The 21788-nt window shown below is 37.2% G+C and overlaps 1 protein-coding gene across 2 annotated transcripts; it reads right to left on the bottom strand.

The window, feature by feature from the left end:
• Positions 1-4044: 4044 nt before the first annotated feature.
• On the bottom strand, positions 4045-21782 carry Ebag9 (estrogen receptor binding site associated antigen 9). Of its 2 annotated transcripts, none has more exons than XM_031358868.1 (7): positions 21566-21782; positions 17495-17592; positions 14120-14198; positions 12952-13110; positions 11040-11147; positions 8412-8503; positions 4045-5247 (listed from the first exon to the last, which is right to left on the bottom strand). In XM_031358868.1, the coding sequence occupies exons 2-7, from the start codon at positions 17575-17577 to the stop codon at positions 5127-5129; spliced, it is 642 nt and encodes a 213-aa protein (XP_031214728.1). In that variant the 5' UTR covers positions 17578-17592; positions 21566-21782; the 3' UTR covers positions 4045-5126. The 2 variants fall into 2 exon arrangements, with proteins under 2 accessions (XP_031214728.1, XP_031214727.1); XM_031358867.1 differs by lacking the exon at positions 21566-21782 and adding an exon at positions 21010-21487 and having other exon boundaries at positions 4052-5247.
• Between the last annotated feature and the right edge of the window lie 6 nt (positions 21783-21788).

The following is a 21788-nucleotide window of genomic DNA, read 5'->3' as shown; positions in this document are numbered from 1 at the left end:
GGCAATGAAATGTTTCCTAATGATACTCTGCTATATGTGTAGACCAGAGCTGAGCATAATTGTCATCAGAAAGGCTTCATCCAGCAACTGATGAGAGCATGCAGAGACCCACACTCAAATAGGGGGAGCTCAGGGAATCCTGCAGAAGATGGGGAGGAAGGATTGCAGGATCCAGGACACCACAAGAAAAGAAACCATCAACTAACCTGGGTTCATAGGGCTCACAGACTAAACAGACAATCCAGGCTCCTATACAGGTCTGACCTAGGCTCTCTGCATAAGTTATGGTTGTGTAGCTTGGTGTCTTGTAGAACTCCAAACAGTGAGTGCAGGACTGTCTAATTCTTTTTAGCCCACTTTTTTTGATCCCTTTTCTTCCTATTGCAATATGAGGGGATGTGCTTAGTCTTATTGCAATTTGCTATCCCTGGGAGGCCTGCTCTTTTCTGAAGGGGAATAGAGGACTAGATCTGAAGGAAAGGGAGGTAAGAGGGAGACTAGAGAAGAGGAAGGAGAAAAAGTGTGGTTGAGATGTAATAGACAGGAGAGAAGAATAAACTTAAAATTAAACTAAAGAATCCAAGCTATAGTTTAAATATTTTAACCAATTAAACTACAGGGTGATAGTTAATAATTTATAAGGAACCAAATGACAGAAAAATAAAAAAATATATATAACATTGACTAACCACATCCTTTTAAATTTCCTACATGAAGAGTTGAATATTTTCTCTTATCATTCTGCCTCTCAACCCAATCCTAAAGATGATTTAGATGGTCTACAGCATCAAAGTCTCTAAGAAGACATAGTATTTGTCTGCACATATACGAGGCCTGTGGTCTAGGCCTTACAAGAATTATGTCCCCAAGAAAATGAGCTACCGGATCTTATTTTGCAAATGTGAAATGATGTTAATTCATTCTACATTGTTCATATCAGAACCAAATAAACTCTGACCATCTGATGACATAACACTGTCACTCAGTCATCAATTACCGAAAATACAACTAATTTTATTAAATTATTTAATCCATTAAATAAGTGTCTCATCTCATGCCCCTAGGTCTAAGTATATAGCTCTGACAGGCATGGAACACACTATGTAGGCAAGCTATCTTTGAGCTCAGAGTTCCACCTTCCCCTGCCTCTTGAATGCTGGGATTATAGACATGTTGTACATACCCATTTTAAAGTAAGTTTTTAGAAAACATAAGCAGGTATTATTTACTATCATTTATTAATACCATGTTCATTGAGTTAGAACTGGGGAAACCATCTAGAACCTAATATTTTGGGCAGTTCATAGTTCATCCAGTTTGAATTTTATAGAAGTCATAATCTACTAGGAATTCTGACTAATAATGTATATAACCTGCTCTGAAGCTGCCCATTTATGTTGTACTGACTGAACATGCTTTTTTGAAATGATGCTAAACATTTACTTACAGGAGTACCAGGCCGCTTGTATAGAGTTTTTCAGGCATAGTGCTTTAAGTTTCCATTGCTGTGACAAAATATCGAGACAAACAAATGGAGGAAAATTTTACATTGGCTTACAGATTCAGAGGTTTTAATTCATGGTGTCCTTGGTCCCATTGGTTTTGGGACTGTGATAAAGTAGAACATCATGGAAGGATACAGTGGAGGAAATGTCACCTGTAGAAACTGAAAAGTGAAAGACAGAAAAAGAGAGTGGACCACGTTCCCAACATGCCTTTCAATAGTACACACCTATGACCACAGGCTGCCAACCAAGCCTTCATGTAACAGTCAGCAGGGGATGGAAGTGAAAGCTCTACATGACACCATTAACTGCTGATTTGAGAAATATGGTCTTCGGTGGACAAACTATTACCAAGTCTACTAACTTCTCCTAACTTCTGCAGTGCCCAACAATGGTGCTGTAGAGACATGCAGGAAATTTATCTGCAGGACCTCATAAAGAAAAGTGTGCGGAGCCTGACAATTCCCATTTCTTTCCTGTTTTAGAAGAGGCCTGATTATGTAGCCCAGGCTGGCCATTAATTTGAATGGCAATTCTCCCATAACCTCCTAAGTTTTGAAATTATGAACCTACCTAGCTTAAAAATTTCTATTTGGCTTTGCATAGTCACCAGTTAATAATCTCATTTAATCCTTAAAATCATCATTTCCATTAAAAACAAACAAATAAAACAAAGCAAAAACCCTTACAAACTCAAGACAAACTGCTTAATTTTGTACCATTTCTTTAACTCTACCAAGTTTTCAAAAGTGCTGTGACCAGATCAATTACCCATTGAAAACAGCTGCAGAATAGCCATGGAACTCTGAAAGAGAAGGCTCAGGTTAATTGGGGTTGACAACATTTTCAGTTTCTCTACAAAAGCCACTGCTCAGAATTGACATTTGAAGCAGGTATGCAAGAACAAAAACAAATCTTCAGCATGAGGCTGGGTAAGATTTAGGAAGTTCCTAAAAAGCAGTGTTCCTTTATAGCCCTACAAGACCCTCAGAGCCTCTGGTAAAACTTGCTTCAACACCTCTCAAAACCTCTCCAGGTACTAACCACACCCAATGGCTATAACCAAGGGACACTGAAGCTAAAAGGTAGGGAAAAAGTAAGCTGAGCTCTAGGGAGCCAAGACAGAGGATGGCAAGTTAGAATTCCAGTTAGCCTGGACCACAGAGTAAGTTCCAGACCAGTCTAGGGGAGGAGGAGGGAAGAAAAGGGGAAAACCAAGAAGAGAAGAGGGAGGGAAAAACGGGAATTCTTAGTTGTAGTTGCTCCTATGAGCTTGAAACAGATTGTGAGGAAAGAAGGAACACACACACAACCATCACACAGATGTTTGTTTGTTTTTTTGTTTTTTGACCATATAGTAACCCCAAAACAAAGAACTAGGTCAAAGGTAGCATCAAGTTGCAGTTACTGATGAATCAAATATAGTCTTCATGGATCTGCCATTTTTTCCAGCCCTCTAATTTCCTTCTGCAAAGGCATAACCACGTTCCCTAAGACAACCAACCTGTAAAACAAAGCTCATCCCTTATTCCCCACTTGGCTTCCACTAGAACCATTCACCTTGCACATTTAAATAGGAATTTCCTTTGAAGAAAGGAATAGTGTGAGTAACAGCAATTGCTAGATTATAGCAAACATAAATATCTTACTGATGTTATTGACAAAACAAACGTATTAGCTGTATCTGATTCAGCCCATCCTTTTACACAGGCCATCAGCACCATCTTAGGGTTCTGAACATTGGTTATGGTTAGGTTTGCACTTGGTGATAGCCTGGTGCAGATGCAGGTCCCTTCAGTGTCATCTTCTTGTCAACTACCAATCTTCATCCCAAAATCGTCACTGTTGTGGCCAGAAGTTAGTACACACCAAAACTGAGGAACTGAAAAAGCATGACTAAAGCAGATCTCAGTACAACTATTGAAAGCAGTGAACTGACCTCACTAAAGAAAATTATTCTTTATGAATCCTACATCCATAGACATTATATAATATCCTCATAATGAGTAAAATGATTGAGAGAAAATAATTATTAAAATTCTAAAGAATCCCTTTCAGTTGAGAATACTGAAGATATAATGAACACAGTAACTGAGGCTGGAGAGATGACATGGAGGTTAAGAGCACTGGCTGCTTTGCTAGAGGTCCTGAATTCAATTCCCAGCAACCTCATGATTGTTCATAACTACCTATAATGAGATCTTGTGCCCTCTTCTGGCCTGCAGGTGTATATGCAGGGAGAACATTGTATACATAGTAAACAAATAATAAACAAAGTAACCAACAATGTGGTCTGATACTCAAAAACTCCTACCACAGTTAAATTCAACTTAGTCTGAAAGCATAAGCTAAATTTTTAAAAGTATCAATGCAAAATTATTGATTTTGCTATGAAGTATTACCTTAATTCAAATATATTATATATGGCCTATACACTGTCTGTGACATTTTAAAGCCTCACAAAATGTTGATCCTAGGCAATAACTCTGAAAAACAATAAAATATCTTTAAAAAGTCCAAAGCCACAGGAAATCAGGTCAGTTATATTCCAATGGTGGAAAAAATTTAATATATTTTAAACTGTGAGATGTGTTTTCCCCCCTAAAACACAATATGCAATTATTTCTTTAAACAAATCAATCAATATCACAAACAAAAATATTTATATCTTAATTTGTAATGAATCAGTAATGTTATCTAGCTGAAAGAATAGGTACTCTGCATTACATTATGTAAGATTAAAAACAAAACAAAACAAAACAAAACAAACCATAGAGTTCTTCAAGAGTCATTTAAAAAAAATCAATTAAAACTGAAGGCTTTCTGCATTTGAAAATGGCTTTTAAGGATGAACACTGTTAACATCTTGACATTCATAATGAAAGGGAAAAGCTACTAATCCTAGCTCTTGTCAGGCAAAGTTGTCATTGCAGCTGATTTTCAACATTTATACATGCAATATATAAATTACAGCTCTATAACATTATAATACTGTTTAAAGGAAAATAAGGATATACAAAATTTTGATAAATAAAATTATTGCATTTAATGTTATTTTCTTAAAAACCCAAATTATCATATTCCTTAATGTTGTACCAAACAATGCCAGTTCAAATTATAGAAAATGTATGTCAACAGTACCTGAAAACAAAATTAAGAAGGGTATAAAGCCCTACCTACAGCTTGTCTAATTTACATCAAATGATCCTGGAAACAAAAGATTATTAAAATTATTTTATAATTATGCACAATGAACAAAATCATAATAGATAGCAGAGTACTTTCCCACCATAAAATCATATACACCCATTTATTCAGCTAGAAACACTAGCTTGAGAGGTACTTGTCAGGTATATTCCTCTTGAAATAAGTTCTCTACAGCAAACAATTGTCTTATATTTGGAACACATTGAAGAAAATAATTGTCTCATTATTTTCGTGTTTTGAGTCTTGATTACTAATAGTTCAAGGTATTATGGGAGAATCCTGGTGTCCTGGATAGCTCAATAAACACATTAAGATCAAGCAGAGAGTGTGTTTTCTGAAAATACTGTCCAGTCCATCCCAATGCTTGTGTGCAGGCCGTGGGCCCAGACTTCTCCTGGCCGGACAAAGCATGCGTTAGGAAAGCTTCACGCCGATTTTGTTTTGCTCCTTCTTCATCAGGCGCTGTGCTTCCTTCTCCATTTTCTTCCTTTGTTGTTCTGCTGCTCTCTTCTCTCTGTCTGCAATTTTCTGCTGCCTAAAATTAAAGATATTCATATCTTTACTTTTATAAAATACTACAGATAAATTATAGGAAGGGTACCTTCTTGAAAATCAAGGGATTTTTAATGTCTTAATTTTCTCATTTCCCTAAAAATTTCAAGGATTTCTCAAAGGGAGTGTTTCTTTTTATCCTTAGAAGATAGATGACTTTATAAAGCAGAAATATTATCTTTATTGTACAAATGGGAAATATGAGACATGAAGCTAAGAGATTTGTCTGGCCATAGTATTAATATGTACAGGGAGTAGGAACCCACATCTTTTCTTCATATTACTTCCACAAAAACTCTCTACTTCAATTCAACCTCAGCATTTGTACATGTCAGGGGGAAAATTATCCAACAAGTTTGATATTAGAATTAATTACTTGTTATAATAGATTTTTTAATCAGCTAAAGGATATTAAGAACATACTACAAAAAAATGGAATGTCACACATATCTTCTATTCAGAACCAAGAAATTTAAAGAGTTACATTTGAGCAGCTCCATAAGGCTAGTAAGTATTTATCAATTTCACACCTAACTGTGCCTGGTTCTTAGCTTCACATAACTCCACAGACTAGAAATAAGAAAAACACTCTATCCTTTGTTACCAATTGCTTGGTAGGGAGACTGAGCCTGGAATGATGACACAGGAGAGAGGTGAGAGTACCAAATTGGGGGTGAAAAAGTAACTCAAGAAGTCGAGGAAGTTGAGGGGAAAGCATGGGTTACCACTGAGCGTGGAACAGGCAACATCTAGATCTATACAGAACAAGCCAGGCTGGAGCACCTAAATGAGCATATGTTCAACTTAAAATTCATGAAAGTGAAAATGTTAATGCATAATTATACACACAAATATGCATGTGCATATAACTGCATATATATGCATATAACTGGTTTCAATAACAATCACCAATGCAAGGAAGTAGAGTTACAAAAGGCCAAAACCCCACAAAGGAGAAAGGTTTCTTTGTGGCAATACTCAAACTTTCACCATTAATTAACCAGAAAGAATGAAAACGCCTTTAATCCCAGCACTTGGGAGGCAGAGGCAGGCGGATTTCTGAGTTTGAGGCCAGCCTGGTCTACAGAGAGTTCCAGGAACCCTGTCTCGAAAAACCAAAAAAAAACTAGAAAACTTACTTTATACTAGTTATATTCAAAGTATAAGAAAATCTGAAAAATTTTACTATGACTGGTCGCAAAACTAGAGTATAGAAAAACTTCTAAAGCTGGGGAATTTGGAACAGAGGTGTACTTTTACAATACTCAGTGTCTTCCAAGAGGCAGCAATGACACAAACCCTCCATGTCCCATTGACTATACCTATGCAGTACACAGCATGAAGCTTGTCATAACTAATAATCTCATTTAATTAAACTACCTTAAAACACTGTTTTTATTTTTTGTTTTATTAAGGTAACAAGAGATAGGATGGAAAAGGGAAGGTCTTAGAGTAACACTGGGATGCTCTGCTCACGGTTAAACATTCCGTAATACTATCATTAAGATTATTAGATTCTAATGAAAAGCTCTTTCCTTTACCCTTGTGCTTCATAAGATTAATAACTACAGTCATCCAAATTTTCTAAAACATTCTAACTTTTGGACCAGTTATTTATTTTTAAAAATCAGAATAAAAATGTCATTTATTTTGGTGTTCCTAGCAACAGTGTTATTTAAATTTTAAATTTTAAATTTTAAAAATAATCTTTATGAAAGGCACAGTTACCTTTGACCAAAGGGAGGCTAAATATGAAAACCTCTTACAACTTTATTTTAAAACCGTGATCCCCACTCCTGTTTAAAAAAAAAAAAATGCTAAAAACAAGATATAAAGGAAAAAGACAAAAGTTCTATGTATTTAACTGCACCCTCTGCTGGTTATTCAAGGTTACTATAAATTTGCCACCAAAGACAAAACAAGACAAGGAAAAAAAAACCTAAAAATCAGTTCAATTGTTAAGATAGCTAAGAAAATAATTCATTTTCTATCCATAGGGCCAAACCAGTAATAATTTTAAAATAAATTTCTATCACTGTATTTTGCTAGCTTTTTACATTTAATTTTATGTGTATATGTGTGTGCCTGTCTCCATGTACATTATGTGTATCATGTATGTACAAGTGTCCACAGGGGCCAGAAGGGGACATGGGATTCCCCTGAAGCTGATATGGCTCCTGCAAACAGAACCTGGGTCTTGTAGAAGGGAAGTGCTCTTACCCAGCAGGTAACCTCCAGCCCCTTGCTATATGACCTAAATGTATAAGGAGGCCGACAGATTTACATGTGAATTTGCATCAGAGACAAGTCCCAGTTCTGCTTTCCATTCATCCTTCCTCTCCTTTCTTGACCAAACACAGAAGTACAAGAACTAAGTTTACTACTCACATAAACATAGAACGAACATTCAACAAATGTGCACTCTAAAGCTACACAATAACAGTTACCTTTCTGTACAATAGGTTGTTAAGGTTATCTACCTGTTTTATGGGACTTTCGTGGACACTAAAATTAAAATACATGTAGAGATTAAGGATGGTTTATTAGCTACTTTCATTCAGATGTGAAGTTCTGACACTATTTTAAATTGTGAAACAATAAAAACAAAATTATAACTTCTAATCTAGAATAGGATATAATAGTGGCTCACATTTCACAGTAGGGTATTATGACTACCATGTGGCATGTGTATGTAAACAAGTTTTGCCATTAAGATTATTATTCTTGAGCTGGAGAGATGGCTCAGCTGTTAAGAGCAATGACTGCTCTTCCAGAGGTTCTGAGTTCAATTCCCAGCAAACACGTGGTGGCTCACAACCATCTGTAATGGGATCTGATGCTCTCTTCTGATGTGTCTGAAGAGAGAGTGTATTCATATAAATAAAATAAATGAATAAATCTTTAAAAAAAGATTATTATCCTTTGATTCAAACAATATTTTAAATTCATAGTACCTATAACAAGATATGAGGTCTTAAATTCAGAGCAAATTGAGTAAGAAAGAGAGTTCAATCAGGTCAGTATGGGTGTATGAGGACAGACAAGATAGTTGGCAGAGTAGACTTTCTTGACCTTAAATATACCAAGAAAGCAATCTAAGTTTTCTACACAAGGTGTAGGTGTAATAAGATAAAATCATTCAAATACCTCAGAACTTCTTCCGCTTGCCAGGCTGCATCTTCTTCCTCTTCCCATGCATTGGTATTTTCTTGCCACGTATCTAAGTCACCTAATTCTGACTACATTGAAAAATAAAGAAAAATTAAGATAGTAAAGAGCCATCATTTCTCTATATAGCAATTCAAACCCAAATGACCGAAAAAAGAGGAACTTTAAATGTCTAACTCAGAAACACCTGCTCCTCTCCTCTGGGTCCTTAACTTCCATACTGATCCCTATATAGGGCACAGAGGCTCTAGCCTCTCGTTTGCCTAGAAATGCAAGTTTCACAAGGATATGATATGTGACTTTCCCAAGGGATAAGAAGGTTCTGTGTAACATGCAGTAGTGGCATGCCTTACGTACCAACCAACTGCTGACTGGATTTGAGGTTGACTTCACAACAGAATGCATGCCTAGTACAGTAAAGCTGATCTAATGTCTAAGGCCAGGGAGGCCATAGCCACTATTAAGGAACAGTTACTGCTGCTGTTCTCCTAAATAGATACACTCTGCTCATTAAATTACCTTTTAAAGATTTATGGTTATGCCTATAATTCAGTGCTGCTATCAGCTTTGGCCAGAGAAGCTTTTTTCCAATTGGCTGTGGTTACTGTAGACTTCTAAGCAGTCAAAATGACCAGAATCATTGACTGCTGAATGCCTAACACTAAGAGGACATCTTTTTCAATACCTCTTGCCTTTACCACCAAGGTTCAGAAAACAGCATGGATAGGGCAGAAGTAACAGAGACTGAGAAAGGGTCAAGTATTGTGGAACTCAGTCTTCGCAGATGACACAGCAACTGCCCCCAAAAGAACTCACAGCAGCTATGATTAGCTTCACAAGAAAGATCTGCACATGAATAACAGTCCCCAACACTGGAAGTTGCTTATGTGGCCTCTTCAACCCTCCTATCAGCAATCCCAACTAAAACTTATTAACACAAACACACACACACACACACACACACACACACACACCATTAAATACAGTAATTTCTTTAGTAAAAAATGGCCTTCTAAGGATAAAAGAACAAACCAAAGACAAGATAGGTAGGTATGCATACATAAAAACTAACTACATCTGCAACTGGGGAAGTAGCTTCGGGAGGTAAATTGCTTGCTGTGCTTGAGTTTGGAACTTCAGTATCCAGGTACAACACTGGGCATGGTGGCACATGCCTGTAATCCCAGTGGCTACCAAATGAGACAGGAAGATCTGAGGTTCACTGGCCAGCCAGTGTAACCAACTGTTGAATTATAGGTTTAGAGATAGATTCATTCTCAAAAATAAAGTGGAAAGTCACAGAGAAAATGTTCAGCACTGATTTCACCTCTACATATATGCATTTATGTGTACACACATATACATATACACACACCCTAAATACATCAAAAACATCCAAACCAAGCCAACAACAAAGTGAAAAAGTATAAAAGAAGACACAAAAAAGTTGATATTCGTAGTATAAAGAATTTTCACAATACAAACAATGAACTTCAGGATAAAAGTAGAATATTCAATTTGAAAAACAATCTACACACTGAAAACCTACAGGCAGTGGTTAATGGTTACTGGGGGCGACATTTTCTTCAGTAGTGTAAGCACTGGTAATTGCCACTGTAAATACTCCCTCAGTCAAGCCCTCCATGGAACCCAATAAAATGTACTAGATCATTAAAAAAAAAAAAAAACAAGATATGAAAGTAGAATTTCTATAATGTTGTATTTTCATAGCACCATGTAAGTGTTTTTGTTTATAACTGTGTTATAATAATTTAGTGCTGTCTTATCACTATAATCAATCCCTTCCTCTTCCCATACCCTGGTACTGCCACAAGGAAATCCTAACAGTCCCATATGTGAGTACACGGTAAGAAACAAAGATTTCCTGCAAACCTCTGAAGGTGAACACATCGGTCCTACTGAACCCTCAAGTCTGCAGCGGACTACAGTCTCAATGCAGCGACTGTTTATAAACTCTCTAGAAACCCTGACATAGAATGACCAAGTTCAATCACCCTTGGGGTGTTAGACACAGAAATTCTGTGAGATAATAAATGTTCATCGCTATCTCAACCCATTTTATTTAGGGTTTATAAGTGTAAGCTGGTATAATCAATTACTCAAAGCACGCAGAGGCCTTTGGAGGTCTATCTGGGTAATTGTGGGAGTTTTGTTTTCATTTTGGGTTGGCCAAGCTTCCTGGCTCATTCTGATATACTCCCTCGGTGTTGGGAACCCTAGCTTCCTGCTCACCACTTTCGCCTTTATAGTTTCATTTAATCTAATTCATCTTAAATTACATCACACTTTAAATGTAAACTTACTCTTTGATGAAAACAATTTGTAAGTCAAAACTTACCTTAATCATTTTGGGGGTAAATCCTTAAAATTTTCATTTCTAAATATCAACTTTTTGTCTTTACCTTGTCTGTGTATGATGGTACCCTGATTTTGGGTGTCCAACATAGTTTTTAATCTTTTAAGATGTTAGGTTGGTAAAGCTATAGATCAACTCCTCATGAACTTTTAAATCTGTTCCTTTATTTTTCTTTTCTTAAAAAAAAGAAAAAGACTAAATCTTTCTCTAGATCTTATTAACACACTTACAGATTGATGAATAAAAGGCATATCTTGTGTAGCTGCCAATCTACTGGAAAAACCTGTGCTACCATCTGGGACACCAAAATTCAATGGTTCTCGCTTCTTAATGACAATCTGAAAGATAAATTACAACAGGATTATAAGGACATCTGACACAAAACTATATGAAAATAACTGATTGAGGTATTTGGTAAGTGGCTTGAATTATGCTTTCTGTTTCAAAATGTACAATATAGCTAAGAATTCACCAAAATTCCCATGCAATTGTAACATAAATCATCCAAATTCTAATTTCCAAATATCATCACCTTTCTGTCTCTGTCTTTTCTTTGTAAAAGCATACATACTAAAAAAAAAAAAAAAAAAAATGGCGGGGCAGTGGTGGCACGCGCCTTTAATCCCAGGACTTAGGAGGCAGAGGCAGTCGGATTTCTGAGTTTGAGCCCAGCCTGGTCTACAGAGTGAGTTCCAGGACAATTAGGGCTACACAGAGAAACCCTGCCTCAAAACAACAACAACAACAACAAAAAAATCCCAAAAAAAACCAAACCAAACCAAACCAACAACAACAACAACAACAACAAAATCTGTATCATATTTTTAAAAATTCTTTTTCTTCTTCCTATTTTATAAGGGTTCCTAATATATAATAAGGCACTTTTAGTTACTAAACTAAATAATATAGCATGGATAATATGTCCTATCAGATGTACATCCAGCATCTTTAACTTGTGGGATTTACCTATAAATGCATAAGTCTTTCTGACTAATAGTATTAAAATACATTTACTTTATATATTGTAAATTTGGCAAAAAACATCATCAGCCTAAACTAATGCAATAAGGCACCATATATTAAATTCCAGAAATATATTTTCATAATACAACATATACATCAACTGAGAAACTTAGGAGTTCCCTTCCTTTTCAGTACTGATATATTTGAACAACACAATTTTAAAAGAATGAAAGTATATATGTAGATGAAACTAAGAAAAAGGTGCCAAGGAAATACATTAGGCATGTGGAATAAATAATATATAAAGTATGGGTACCTATATAGACATGTATATACAAACATGCATAGAATGTTTTTTGTGTTTGAATAACTAATGTAATGCTCAGTATAATCTTCTGAAGTAGGAGAGTTAAAACAAAATAACTTACAGTATTAGAGGGACATGAAGCAGAATTAAATTTTCATTTATTATGGTATAATATGAATGAACAATATGTATAAGTAGTATCAAGAAACAGCAATATAAAATATACAAACAAACCAAAAAAAATTTAAACAGAAAGTTACTGAATGGCTGCTTCTGGGAAGTAAAATTAGCTGGTGAGTGATAAGACAAAGTTAGTCATATTTCACTATAAGCCCTTCAATATTCTTCTATCTTAAACACATACATTATCTTGATAAAAGACAGGAAAGTAGTCATTGTGTTCCTTCCATTATCTCTAAGTGATCTCATTGTCAACTGAAAGGGAGTGAAGTATATATGGCTAACACACAACAAACTAAAACTCAGAACAACTTTATAGTATTTTACCATGGACTGGTTGCACCAGCTGTACATGGTAATACAATGGGAAATTATCAATTTATAGATATCATCAAACTTGGAACTTGTTAAACTGTTACTTTATTGGCTTAAATTTCCCATAGCAGAAACTCTTACTATCTGAAATCCAATAGAATTTTTGCAAAAGCTTTATTATGTTAGAAAACTTGGGAATATGCCAGGTATGAGATCTAGGTCTAAGTCATGTGTATAGATAAAATTTTTGTTTAATATGACAGGAAGCGGAAATAATCATAAGTAGGCTTTCTAGCAAATACAAGTTATACTGTCTAGTTTTAACTACTAGAGTCTAAAAAGTATTTTAATCTCCAAGGCACAAATCTTCAACATACTTTCTGAGTTTTCCGTATAGTTGGTGTCATGTCCTTGAAATAGTCAGGTTCCAGTTGTTCCAAAGAGTTCTGCTGTGTTGCCACATTCCCATTCCCTCCTTCAATCTTTACACTTGTGGGTGCATCTTCATCCCAGGAAGTCCACTCCTCCACATCTGTCTAAATATGATGAGCAAACTGTCAGCCACATAATGACAACCTAATGGTCATTGCAGTGTTAATTAGAAAAACAGTCTTTTGAACTTTCAAACTTTTGAACTGTAGGCAAATACACAATTCAACAACATACCAAAACTTTCCCAAGCAAATGCTTTTAAAAACTAAACTAGCGGGCTGGCGAGATGGCTCAGTGGGTAAGAGCACTGACTGCTCTTCCGAAGGTCCTGAGTTTGGATCTCAGCAACCACATGGTGGCTTACAATCATCTGTAATGAGATTGGACGCCCTCTTCTAGTGTGTCTGAAGACAGCTGCAGTAAATTACGCTGGAGCGAGCGGGCAGGGCCGGAGCAAGCGGTGCCCTCGGAGGTCCTGAGTTCAATTCCCAGTAGCCACACACATGATGGCTCATGGCCATCTGTATAGCTACAGTGTACTCATACACATAAAATAAATAAAAATAAATCTTAAAAAAAAAAAACAACCTAAACTAGCATTATATGTACAGTGTGGACTGGAACTTTCCACTTATGACTAAACAAACTGATTACCTAACTGAAAAAAAAAGAAAAGAAAAACATTCTCTACAAGACTGAAATAAGTCTCAAAACATAATATCTATATGTCCAAAAAACAAGTCAGAATATTTCAACATATAAGGAATCCATGAATATCAATTCAAAAAGAGTTAATTGTAAAATGCCAACCCCAAGATGATATAAATGTAGGATATAGGTAGAAGTTTAAAATACCAGTGTTCCATAAAAGAAATAGCACACATGAAGCCAGTGGGGGAAAAATTAGATGCTAACATAGAGCAGAATATATTATATATTATATTATATTGGATCAAAGAACATATATTCATATGTATATATATGAATATGATCGAGTAAAAGGTAAAGAACAAACAGTGAGAAAAATCAAAGAGAATTCTGACCACCAAATTATTTTGATGCAGTCTGGTTTGCAAAGCCATGTTCTGGAGCACATGCTCCATTACACACTACCTGCTTAGGGACAGACGAATAATCAACTGTAGTGGGCAGAGTTATTTGATCTCCACTTAATTTCCTTCCTCTGCCAGACCTGAAAGAAACAAGATATATTTCAAGAACCACCAAAACAAGCAAAAGTGAAAAGCATTTAGACAGTAATTTACTCAGAAGGTAGAACTTTCTACTTCTGTAATTATTGTTTTAAATAATAACTGCTCAGAAAGTTATGATGATAAAGCATAGCCCAGCAATCTTGTCAAGGTTTCTAAAATCTTGTGCAATGTAGCTGTTCTTTGGTTAGAATTCAGCATTATATACAAAAGTACAGGACTCAGGATGAATTAAAAGCTGAACACAAAGCAAGCTTGTTAAAAACCCTGTGCTTCACATGTACTTCAGGTTCTGTAGGTAAAGCTCTACACTACTTTAACCAGGAGGGGTGGTTTGTTTTAAGGATTTCCTGGTAAAATTAACTATTCAACTATTTAAAAGTTTGAAAGTCAATTAGCCAAACTAAACCAACTGATTTCAAGGATGTGTAGGGAAATACTAATCAGGATATAATATACCTCAGTTGTTAACATGGACTATGCTATCTATGTCACTCTGGTTTTCAAAGTTACTGTACTGAGTCTAGTTAGAATTACCCGACTCCTTATCTGTAAACTGGATGTTCACACTTGCATTGCTTAGGTTCTCTAAGGATTTAAATAAGAGACATACTTAAAATAAACAACAATGAATGCATAGCAAGACATTAAAACACAGTACCTGTTAAAAAAAACAGTCATCTGAAACTCATTCCCTTAGAACTACTTGCTAAAGGAGTTGTTTTATGACAAATTCACAAGTTGTATTTTATTCAGTTAAAGTATAAAGAAAAAAGCATTAGGATCTATTATAAAAGTATGGAATTTTACAACATATAATCCATGTTAGTTTTGACACCTAAGTTTTTTTTTTTGTTTTTTTTTTTTTTTTAAGACAGGGTTTCTCTGTGTAGCCCTGGCTGTCCTGGAACTCACTCTGTAGACCAGGTTGGCCTCAAACTCAGAAATTCACCTGCCTCTGCCTCCCAAGTACTGGGATCAAAGGCGTGCACCACCACCACCTGGCTAAGACAAGTTTATCTTAATAAATTTGTTTTCTTTACACGTGTATGTACAGTCCGTCCTAAACATATTGATACTGTCAACAGAACTCATAGTGACAACAAAGTCCTTCATATGAAATCAAATACCGTTCTGTATTCTAAGACACTGACCAGAATTTGAGAAGCTACAAACGCATGAAGACATCATGCTTCATGACTGTTAACCATGTCGTTCACTACTCTCTGATATCACTACTCATCCCCATTCTACTTTCCCTAGTAAATGTCTCATTTCTTCTTTATTCTGACTTGGGCATTTTTCATCAGTTTTTCTACTTCACAGTCCTATCAAGGGCAATTTCTACAGTCAACAACCTCATTTTCCCATGTCTCTTGACTTCTCCTCTTACCAGTGATCACTTTGACTTCACTTCATTTCATCATCATGCTAAGCTCTAGATAGGATCAGCCTTGCACATGCAACTTCTTAAGTTACCCAGTGAAAGCAGCTGATTATCATTTACACCCTCACTTACGCCTTATCTTAATGTATCACCAAGTTCTTCTGGGAATATTTAGATCAAATGAAATACCTAACTTAACAATCTAATTGTGCCCACTGATTGATAGAGGTCTTTTTTTTTTTTTTTAGGAGACAGGGTCTCTTTCTATAGTTCTGGATGGATATTTCCCAGAAATTCACCTGTCTTTCCCTTCCAAATGTTCAAATTAAAGACATGCACCACTACAGCTTGCTTCACTTCCAATGATCAAGCCATTAGGCCCAAACAATTTAGTAATTATGCATAGCCTGAGTTATTAGTAGCTAATTTAAAAACTGAATACACATATATCTTTTCCCCTCTAATTTCATTCAGAAATCTGAGAAAGGAGAATTGCAACTCTAAGGGCAGCCTACACTACATAGGAATACAGAGGCCAGCCTGAGAACCATAGCAACATCCAGTTTCAAAACAGAAAAAACAAACAAACAAAACAACAAATTCAGAAGGCAGATACTTGGAGTAAAATACAGCTAAAGTATGTGTACCTTTTGGATACTTCGCAGTTTCTTAACTCTTAAAATCACACTGAATACCACCACCCATATTTTCTGTTCAACATTAATTTTTGTGGCATAATTACTTTAAATTACAAACTAACAACCTAGCTTTGGAAACATGTTACAAAAAAGCAGTAGGCCCTACCGCTGCAAATGTGAACTCCCTGAAACAGGATTCCATCAGTGCTCAACAGCTGCTGGCCACTGCAGCTATGCTGCAAAGAGACCACACTTCTGAATTTCATGATGAGTCCTGAGATACCTCAGCAGGTAAGAAGCCATAGCTAGAGTATGGCCATGTGGTAGGACAGAAGGAGTTGGAATCTAAAGATAACCAAATGAAGTCAAATAATTTATTCTGGTCAACGACACACACAAGTTAATTTTACTCATAGTTTCTCTGTTGAAAGTTTTTTTAAATACATTTTTATTTTCTGTGTCTGTGTATTTCCCCATGTATGCCCGTGCACCATGTGCACACCTGCTACCCACAGAGGCCAAAAGAGAGATGTGGCTCTCCTGGAACTGGAGTTTAAAGGACTGTGAGCTGCCATGTAGATGCTAGAAGCAGAGCCCAGAGTCTCTGCAATAGCAGCAAGTGCTTCTCAGCACTGCCATCGCTCCAGCTCCCTCTGTTGAAAGTTTTAAAAATAACTATAAAAGTAGCATTCATTGCCAGGCAATGGTGGCGCACGCCTTTAATCCCAGCACTTGGGAGGCAGAGGCAGGCGGATTTCTGAGTTCAAGGCCAGCCTGGTCTACAGAGTGAGTTCCAGGACAACCAGGGATATACAGAGAAACCCTGTCTCACCCCCCCCTCAAAAAAAAAAAAAAAAAAAAAAAAAAAAAAAAAAAAAAGAAAGAAAGAAAAAGAAAAACTAGCTTTCATATAAAGATATACATAGGAACACCTATGCTTTGCCTAACCACTTTTAACATTCTAATAAAGAAAGAATATATAACATCTGTGGTGGTAATAATATTTAACATTAATCTACTTTTTCTGAATCTTATAGGACTAATCATTTAATATATTTAAATAGAAGTTGCAAAAATCTGAAAGATTAAAACCACTGACTTTGTTTCTAGTTCTGAGACACTGTTTTCAAACAGTATAGAGAATAATTAATATTATAAATAGGACAACTAGTTTAAAAAGTTTTCATGTCTTTTTAAGAGTAATCCAAACCAATGAGACAAATAGGTCAGTTCAAACACAGAAATCATTTACCTGCATATTAATCTCTTTAGGAACGAGAACACTGTTGCTAGGCAGGTACAAACTTTAAATAACCGAAACTGAGTAATGGCCATGGTGAAAACCAGAACCTGTGGGAAGGCACACGCACACAGAAACAACAACGTATTAGACACATTTCTGAAGCATGATCTTTTTAATTTAAACAGAAAAGTCCTTACGCACTAAGAGAAAACTGGTATTTATACTGCTCTCTAAAACTATAACAGTAAATTCTAATACAGTGTAAGTCACATGAACTATTTATGTAAGTTTTCAAAGTATTTTTAATAGTTGTAAGGAGAAATTTTCTTCATTCTGAGTTTCTGAAAAATGTTTTGCCTAAGTTAGTACAAATTTAGTTACAACTAAAAAACACAAAAAGCATAAAGTAGTATGAATTAATCCTTTCTATACCTTTTACTATTTGATTGACTTCAATAAAGCACAACTGAAAATATTTTCTTTATATATTTTATATATTTCCATTACGTCTATTTTACAAATGAAGAAACTGAACTAAGGAAAATCAACATGTTGAAAGCATAGCTTGTAAGTTCAAAGAAATGATAAAGCCCATCTAGTTCACATTTGCAAATCTGGTGATTTGCTCAAAGAAAGACCAATCGAAGCCTGGGGCCTACACTTAGTAAGACTTTAGCAGATCTCTGAGGAATAAGGACAAATCACAGGCAACAATAACTTCCTAGTTTTTAAAAATAGTTCATAATGTAGCATTCTCAACTAAATGAAGTGGGTTAAAAATTAAACAGTAAAGAGTAGTAATAGCCTGTAATGATGGGAGAGGGAATATAAACACATCAGGAAACTGAGATCTATTCCTCATCCAAAGTGGTAACAATACTATTTGCCTTGTTGTATATATTGTTTACAGATTATATAAAAGTTCAACACACAACCAAACAGTTAAGAAGAGAGAAAAGAAAACAAGAAAGTAAAAAACAAAACAAAACAAAAAACCCCACACTAACTGTCATGGTCCCTGACCTTCCTCACTCTGTAGTCATTAACTGGCAGTTTCTTCTGAAGAAACACACAGCTAGTGCTTTCTGTTTCTAGGGTTAAGAGTGGAATACAGACTATAAAGGTACAACAGCAAGCTCCACAAGACTCCCTTAGCAATATGCATGTATTTTTGTGCATATCAAAACTATCTTTTTTTATTATTTTACTTATTCACTTTACATCCTGCTCACTGCCCCATTTCCAGTCAACACTCCCACCACAATGCTTCCTCCATCCTTCTCCCTTCTTCCCTGAGCAGGTGGGGCCTCCCTGGTTATTTCCCCAACCCAGGCACGTCAAACCTCTTCCAGGCTCAGCTCATCCTCTCCCACTGAGGCCAGACAAGGCAATCCAACTAGAACACAGCCCACATACAGCAACAGCTTTGGGGATATGCCCCCCGCTCCAGTTTTCAGGACCCACACAAAGACCAAGATGTACATCTGCTACACATGTGTGAGGCAGAGACTCACAACCAAGGACTACCTTAACTGAATGATTTACTCAATGTCTAAGGCAGAAGGGGGCTCTGAGAGGGTACAAAAAAAGGAATCAAAAGCACATTAACAATTTCCTTTTCAAGTGATATAGATATTTCTGATAAATACATCCCCAAGGTGGTTTATCTGCTTTCAAAAACGCAACAAAGCTGACTCTCTCAAAGCATTGTAGAGATGCCATATTCCCCAAAGTTGCCCAAACTGTTTCCTATGGCCAATGGTGTTGGCTAGCTATAAGTTTTTACTTCTTCTCAAAGGAATAGTTTCTTAATTCCAGTGTTTTTCTACTGAGAAGGTTAACATATTTTATTTTCTACTACAGTAATATCTATATACTGTACTTGCCCTAAACAATACTTCTCTAGAGGATTTTTAACCTGATATGTTCAGTTACCATTTGCAAAGTAAAACTTGAAAGAAATGATTGATTCCTCACTAGAAGTAGAATGAACTGAACAAATAAAATGATGAGTTAAGGCTTCACTTAAAGCTGATGTGTCAAAAGTAACTGTCAACAAAACAAAAAACAATTTTCCCAAGGAGAAGTTTGAGTGCTGCATTCATGCCCTCCACAGGAATATGGATGGAACTGAAGACCACTGTACTGGACAAAATAAGCTAGAGTCAGAAAGATAAAAAATAGTATTTTTCCTCATTTGTAAAAGCTAGATTTCTAATACAATACATGAAATAGACATGGAACTGTTTGACAAGAAAAGGACCAAAAGGAGAACAGAAACAGTACTGGGAGGGAGGAGGTGAGCTAATTATAGTAGCTAGAGAAATGTAATAGAATGAAAACCAATATTTTGTACTGTATACACAAATATATACTAATCAAATTCAGGGCAAATTAATAAAAATATAATAAATTTTCAGAAACAAAATATAAAATGTAGCTAATAGATGCATGGCATATAGCACTGGGAAAGAAAATACAGCCAAAGAGATACTCCAGCAAGATTTTTTGCCAAAAAAGCAAACACATTTAATATTCTGGGCATGTGCAGAGGGTTTAGTGTTAGGCTAAGAATGAAATTTCATTCAGAGACTTGGCAGCTTCAGTCATTTCCTTCTCAAATATCCTTAAGTGTCATTACTCAGTAAGTACCTTTCACCTTGAATGGCTCCAAAATTTTATACATATTGCTACAGTCTGATTTCTAAAATACCTATAGATTCTCAATTAGGAAAACACTTATTTGGGGCTACTTTGCAATTTGCTTTCAAGAACTGGGCAATATTAAAATAACCTACCTAATAACCTGTTATTAAAATAACACTCGAATTAAAAAAAAAATAAAATCCCTTAAAATGACTAACAAAATGCAGAAACTTTATGCCTGGGGAATAATTTTAAAGAAATAGCATCTCCAATTAAGCAATAGGAATAAGAGCTCTGTTGTGACAACTAAGAAAGATCCCCCTGTAAGTGGGAGGAAGGCATAAAGAAAAAGAATCCTGCATGATGTGGTCAATCTCTCCTTCTGCTCAATTTCTTTACATCCCGGAGTATACATCAATTAAACTACAACTCATTAAGCAAGCCAGGTGATACTCACTAAACGAGTTATCTAATGCTGTCCTAAACCTGTATTTCTAAGTCTTTCCATACAATTACTTCAAAGTCCTACGACCTACGACAGCACAGAACATACTTAAATGAGGTCTGTAACTCGCTAAAGTTAAAAATCACAAAGCTCCCAAATAAAAAATCTACCTGAACTCAAACATGTAAAAGAAAGGGTCAGGTGTTGACCAGAGGCAAGTAAGCAGAAACAGAAGTGCAGTTTTGGAAAGCTGGTGGTAAAACCCGAACCTTATGTACCCATCAGGCCTTCAACTTTGACACCCCGGTGGGACTGTTACCGAGGTGGGTTAAGGTCTTCTGAATGACTCGAACGGAGAGTCTCCTAACTAAAATAATTTTCACTTTCAGATCACCCACCTAGAACTTGCTGACGGGGAAAAAAAAAATCATACCCACTGCACAGATGAGCAAAACCACACACGCGCGAGCTTTCGGGTTACGCAATCCCACGCCCGGTGGCGGGCGTCATGTGAGGCGCTCTACACTGCTGAAGGTGGAGGAGCCGGGTGGGCTGGGATGTGGGTGTTGGGCAGGTCGGCCCCGAGAGGTGCGAGGCCCTTCGGGGGAGGGCAGGAGGGCGGCACATCGCCCTTGGGGAAGACTGAACGTGGGGCTTTTCCGGGTCGGCGGCGGCTCACAGGCGGGTCTCCCGAGCGTGAGAGCAGCATAGCGAGGGCGCTGGGGACCAGCCGGTTCCTAGGCACGCTAGGCTCTCCCCACAGGTTACCCTGACCCGGAAACAGTACCCCTGAGCGGTGGCCCGGGCGAGGGGGAGGTCGAGGCTCAGGGCCGAAGAGGAAGGCGGGAGGGCAGGAAGTACGGGGCGACCCAGAGGGTGACCGGCAAGCGCGGCCACCCGCCGCAGGCCGGACCCCGGGGTCAGGAGGCGGGTGGGTAGAGAGGAAGAAAAAAGCCCCTCGCGGGCGCGCGCAGGCGGCACACACTCACCTGCCCCTCCCCCTCCCCGCCCGCCCGGCGGAGGCTCCGAGCTGCCGCGGGCCGCGCGCGCTCCCGAGGCGCAGGCGCGCGGGCGCGCACAGCCGCCGTCTGCCCCGAGCTCGCGCTCGCGCTAGGCCCGCTCACTCCCCGCTCCGCTCATTCAAAGCCAGGCGCGCGCTCCGCCGCAGCCGCCGTTGCGGCCGCGCAGCCGCCATGGCCGCCCCTTCTCCAA

This window comes from Mastomys coucha, unplaced genomic scaffold, assembly GCF_008632895.1.
Source record: "Mastomys coucha isolate ucsf_1 unplaced genomic scaffold, UCSF_Mcou_1 pScaffold7, whole genome shotgun sequence".
NCBI classification, from domain to species: domain Eukaryota; kingdom Metazoa; phylum Chordata; class Mammalia; order Rodentia; family Muridae; genus Mastomys; species Mastomys coucha.
This window is presented reverse-complemented; position numbering and strand designations above follow the sequence as displayed.

Excerpts from the sequence above, each read along its gene's own strand:
- Ebag9 (XM_031358868.1), bottom strand. The coding sequence starts at position 17,577 with ATGGCCATTACTCAGTTTCGGTTATTTAAAGTTTGTACCTGCCTAGCA. Across the intron at positions 13,111-14,119 it reads ATTCGTCTGTCCCTAAGCAG|ACAGATGTGGAGGAGTGGAC; the intron begins GTAGTGTGTAAT and ends CATCATATTTAG. Across the intron at positions 8,504-11,039 it reads TGCCTTTTATTCATCAATCT|TCAGAATTAGGTGACTTAGA; the intron begins GTAAGTGTGTTA and ends TTTTCAATGTAG.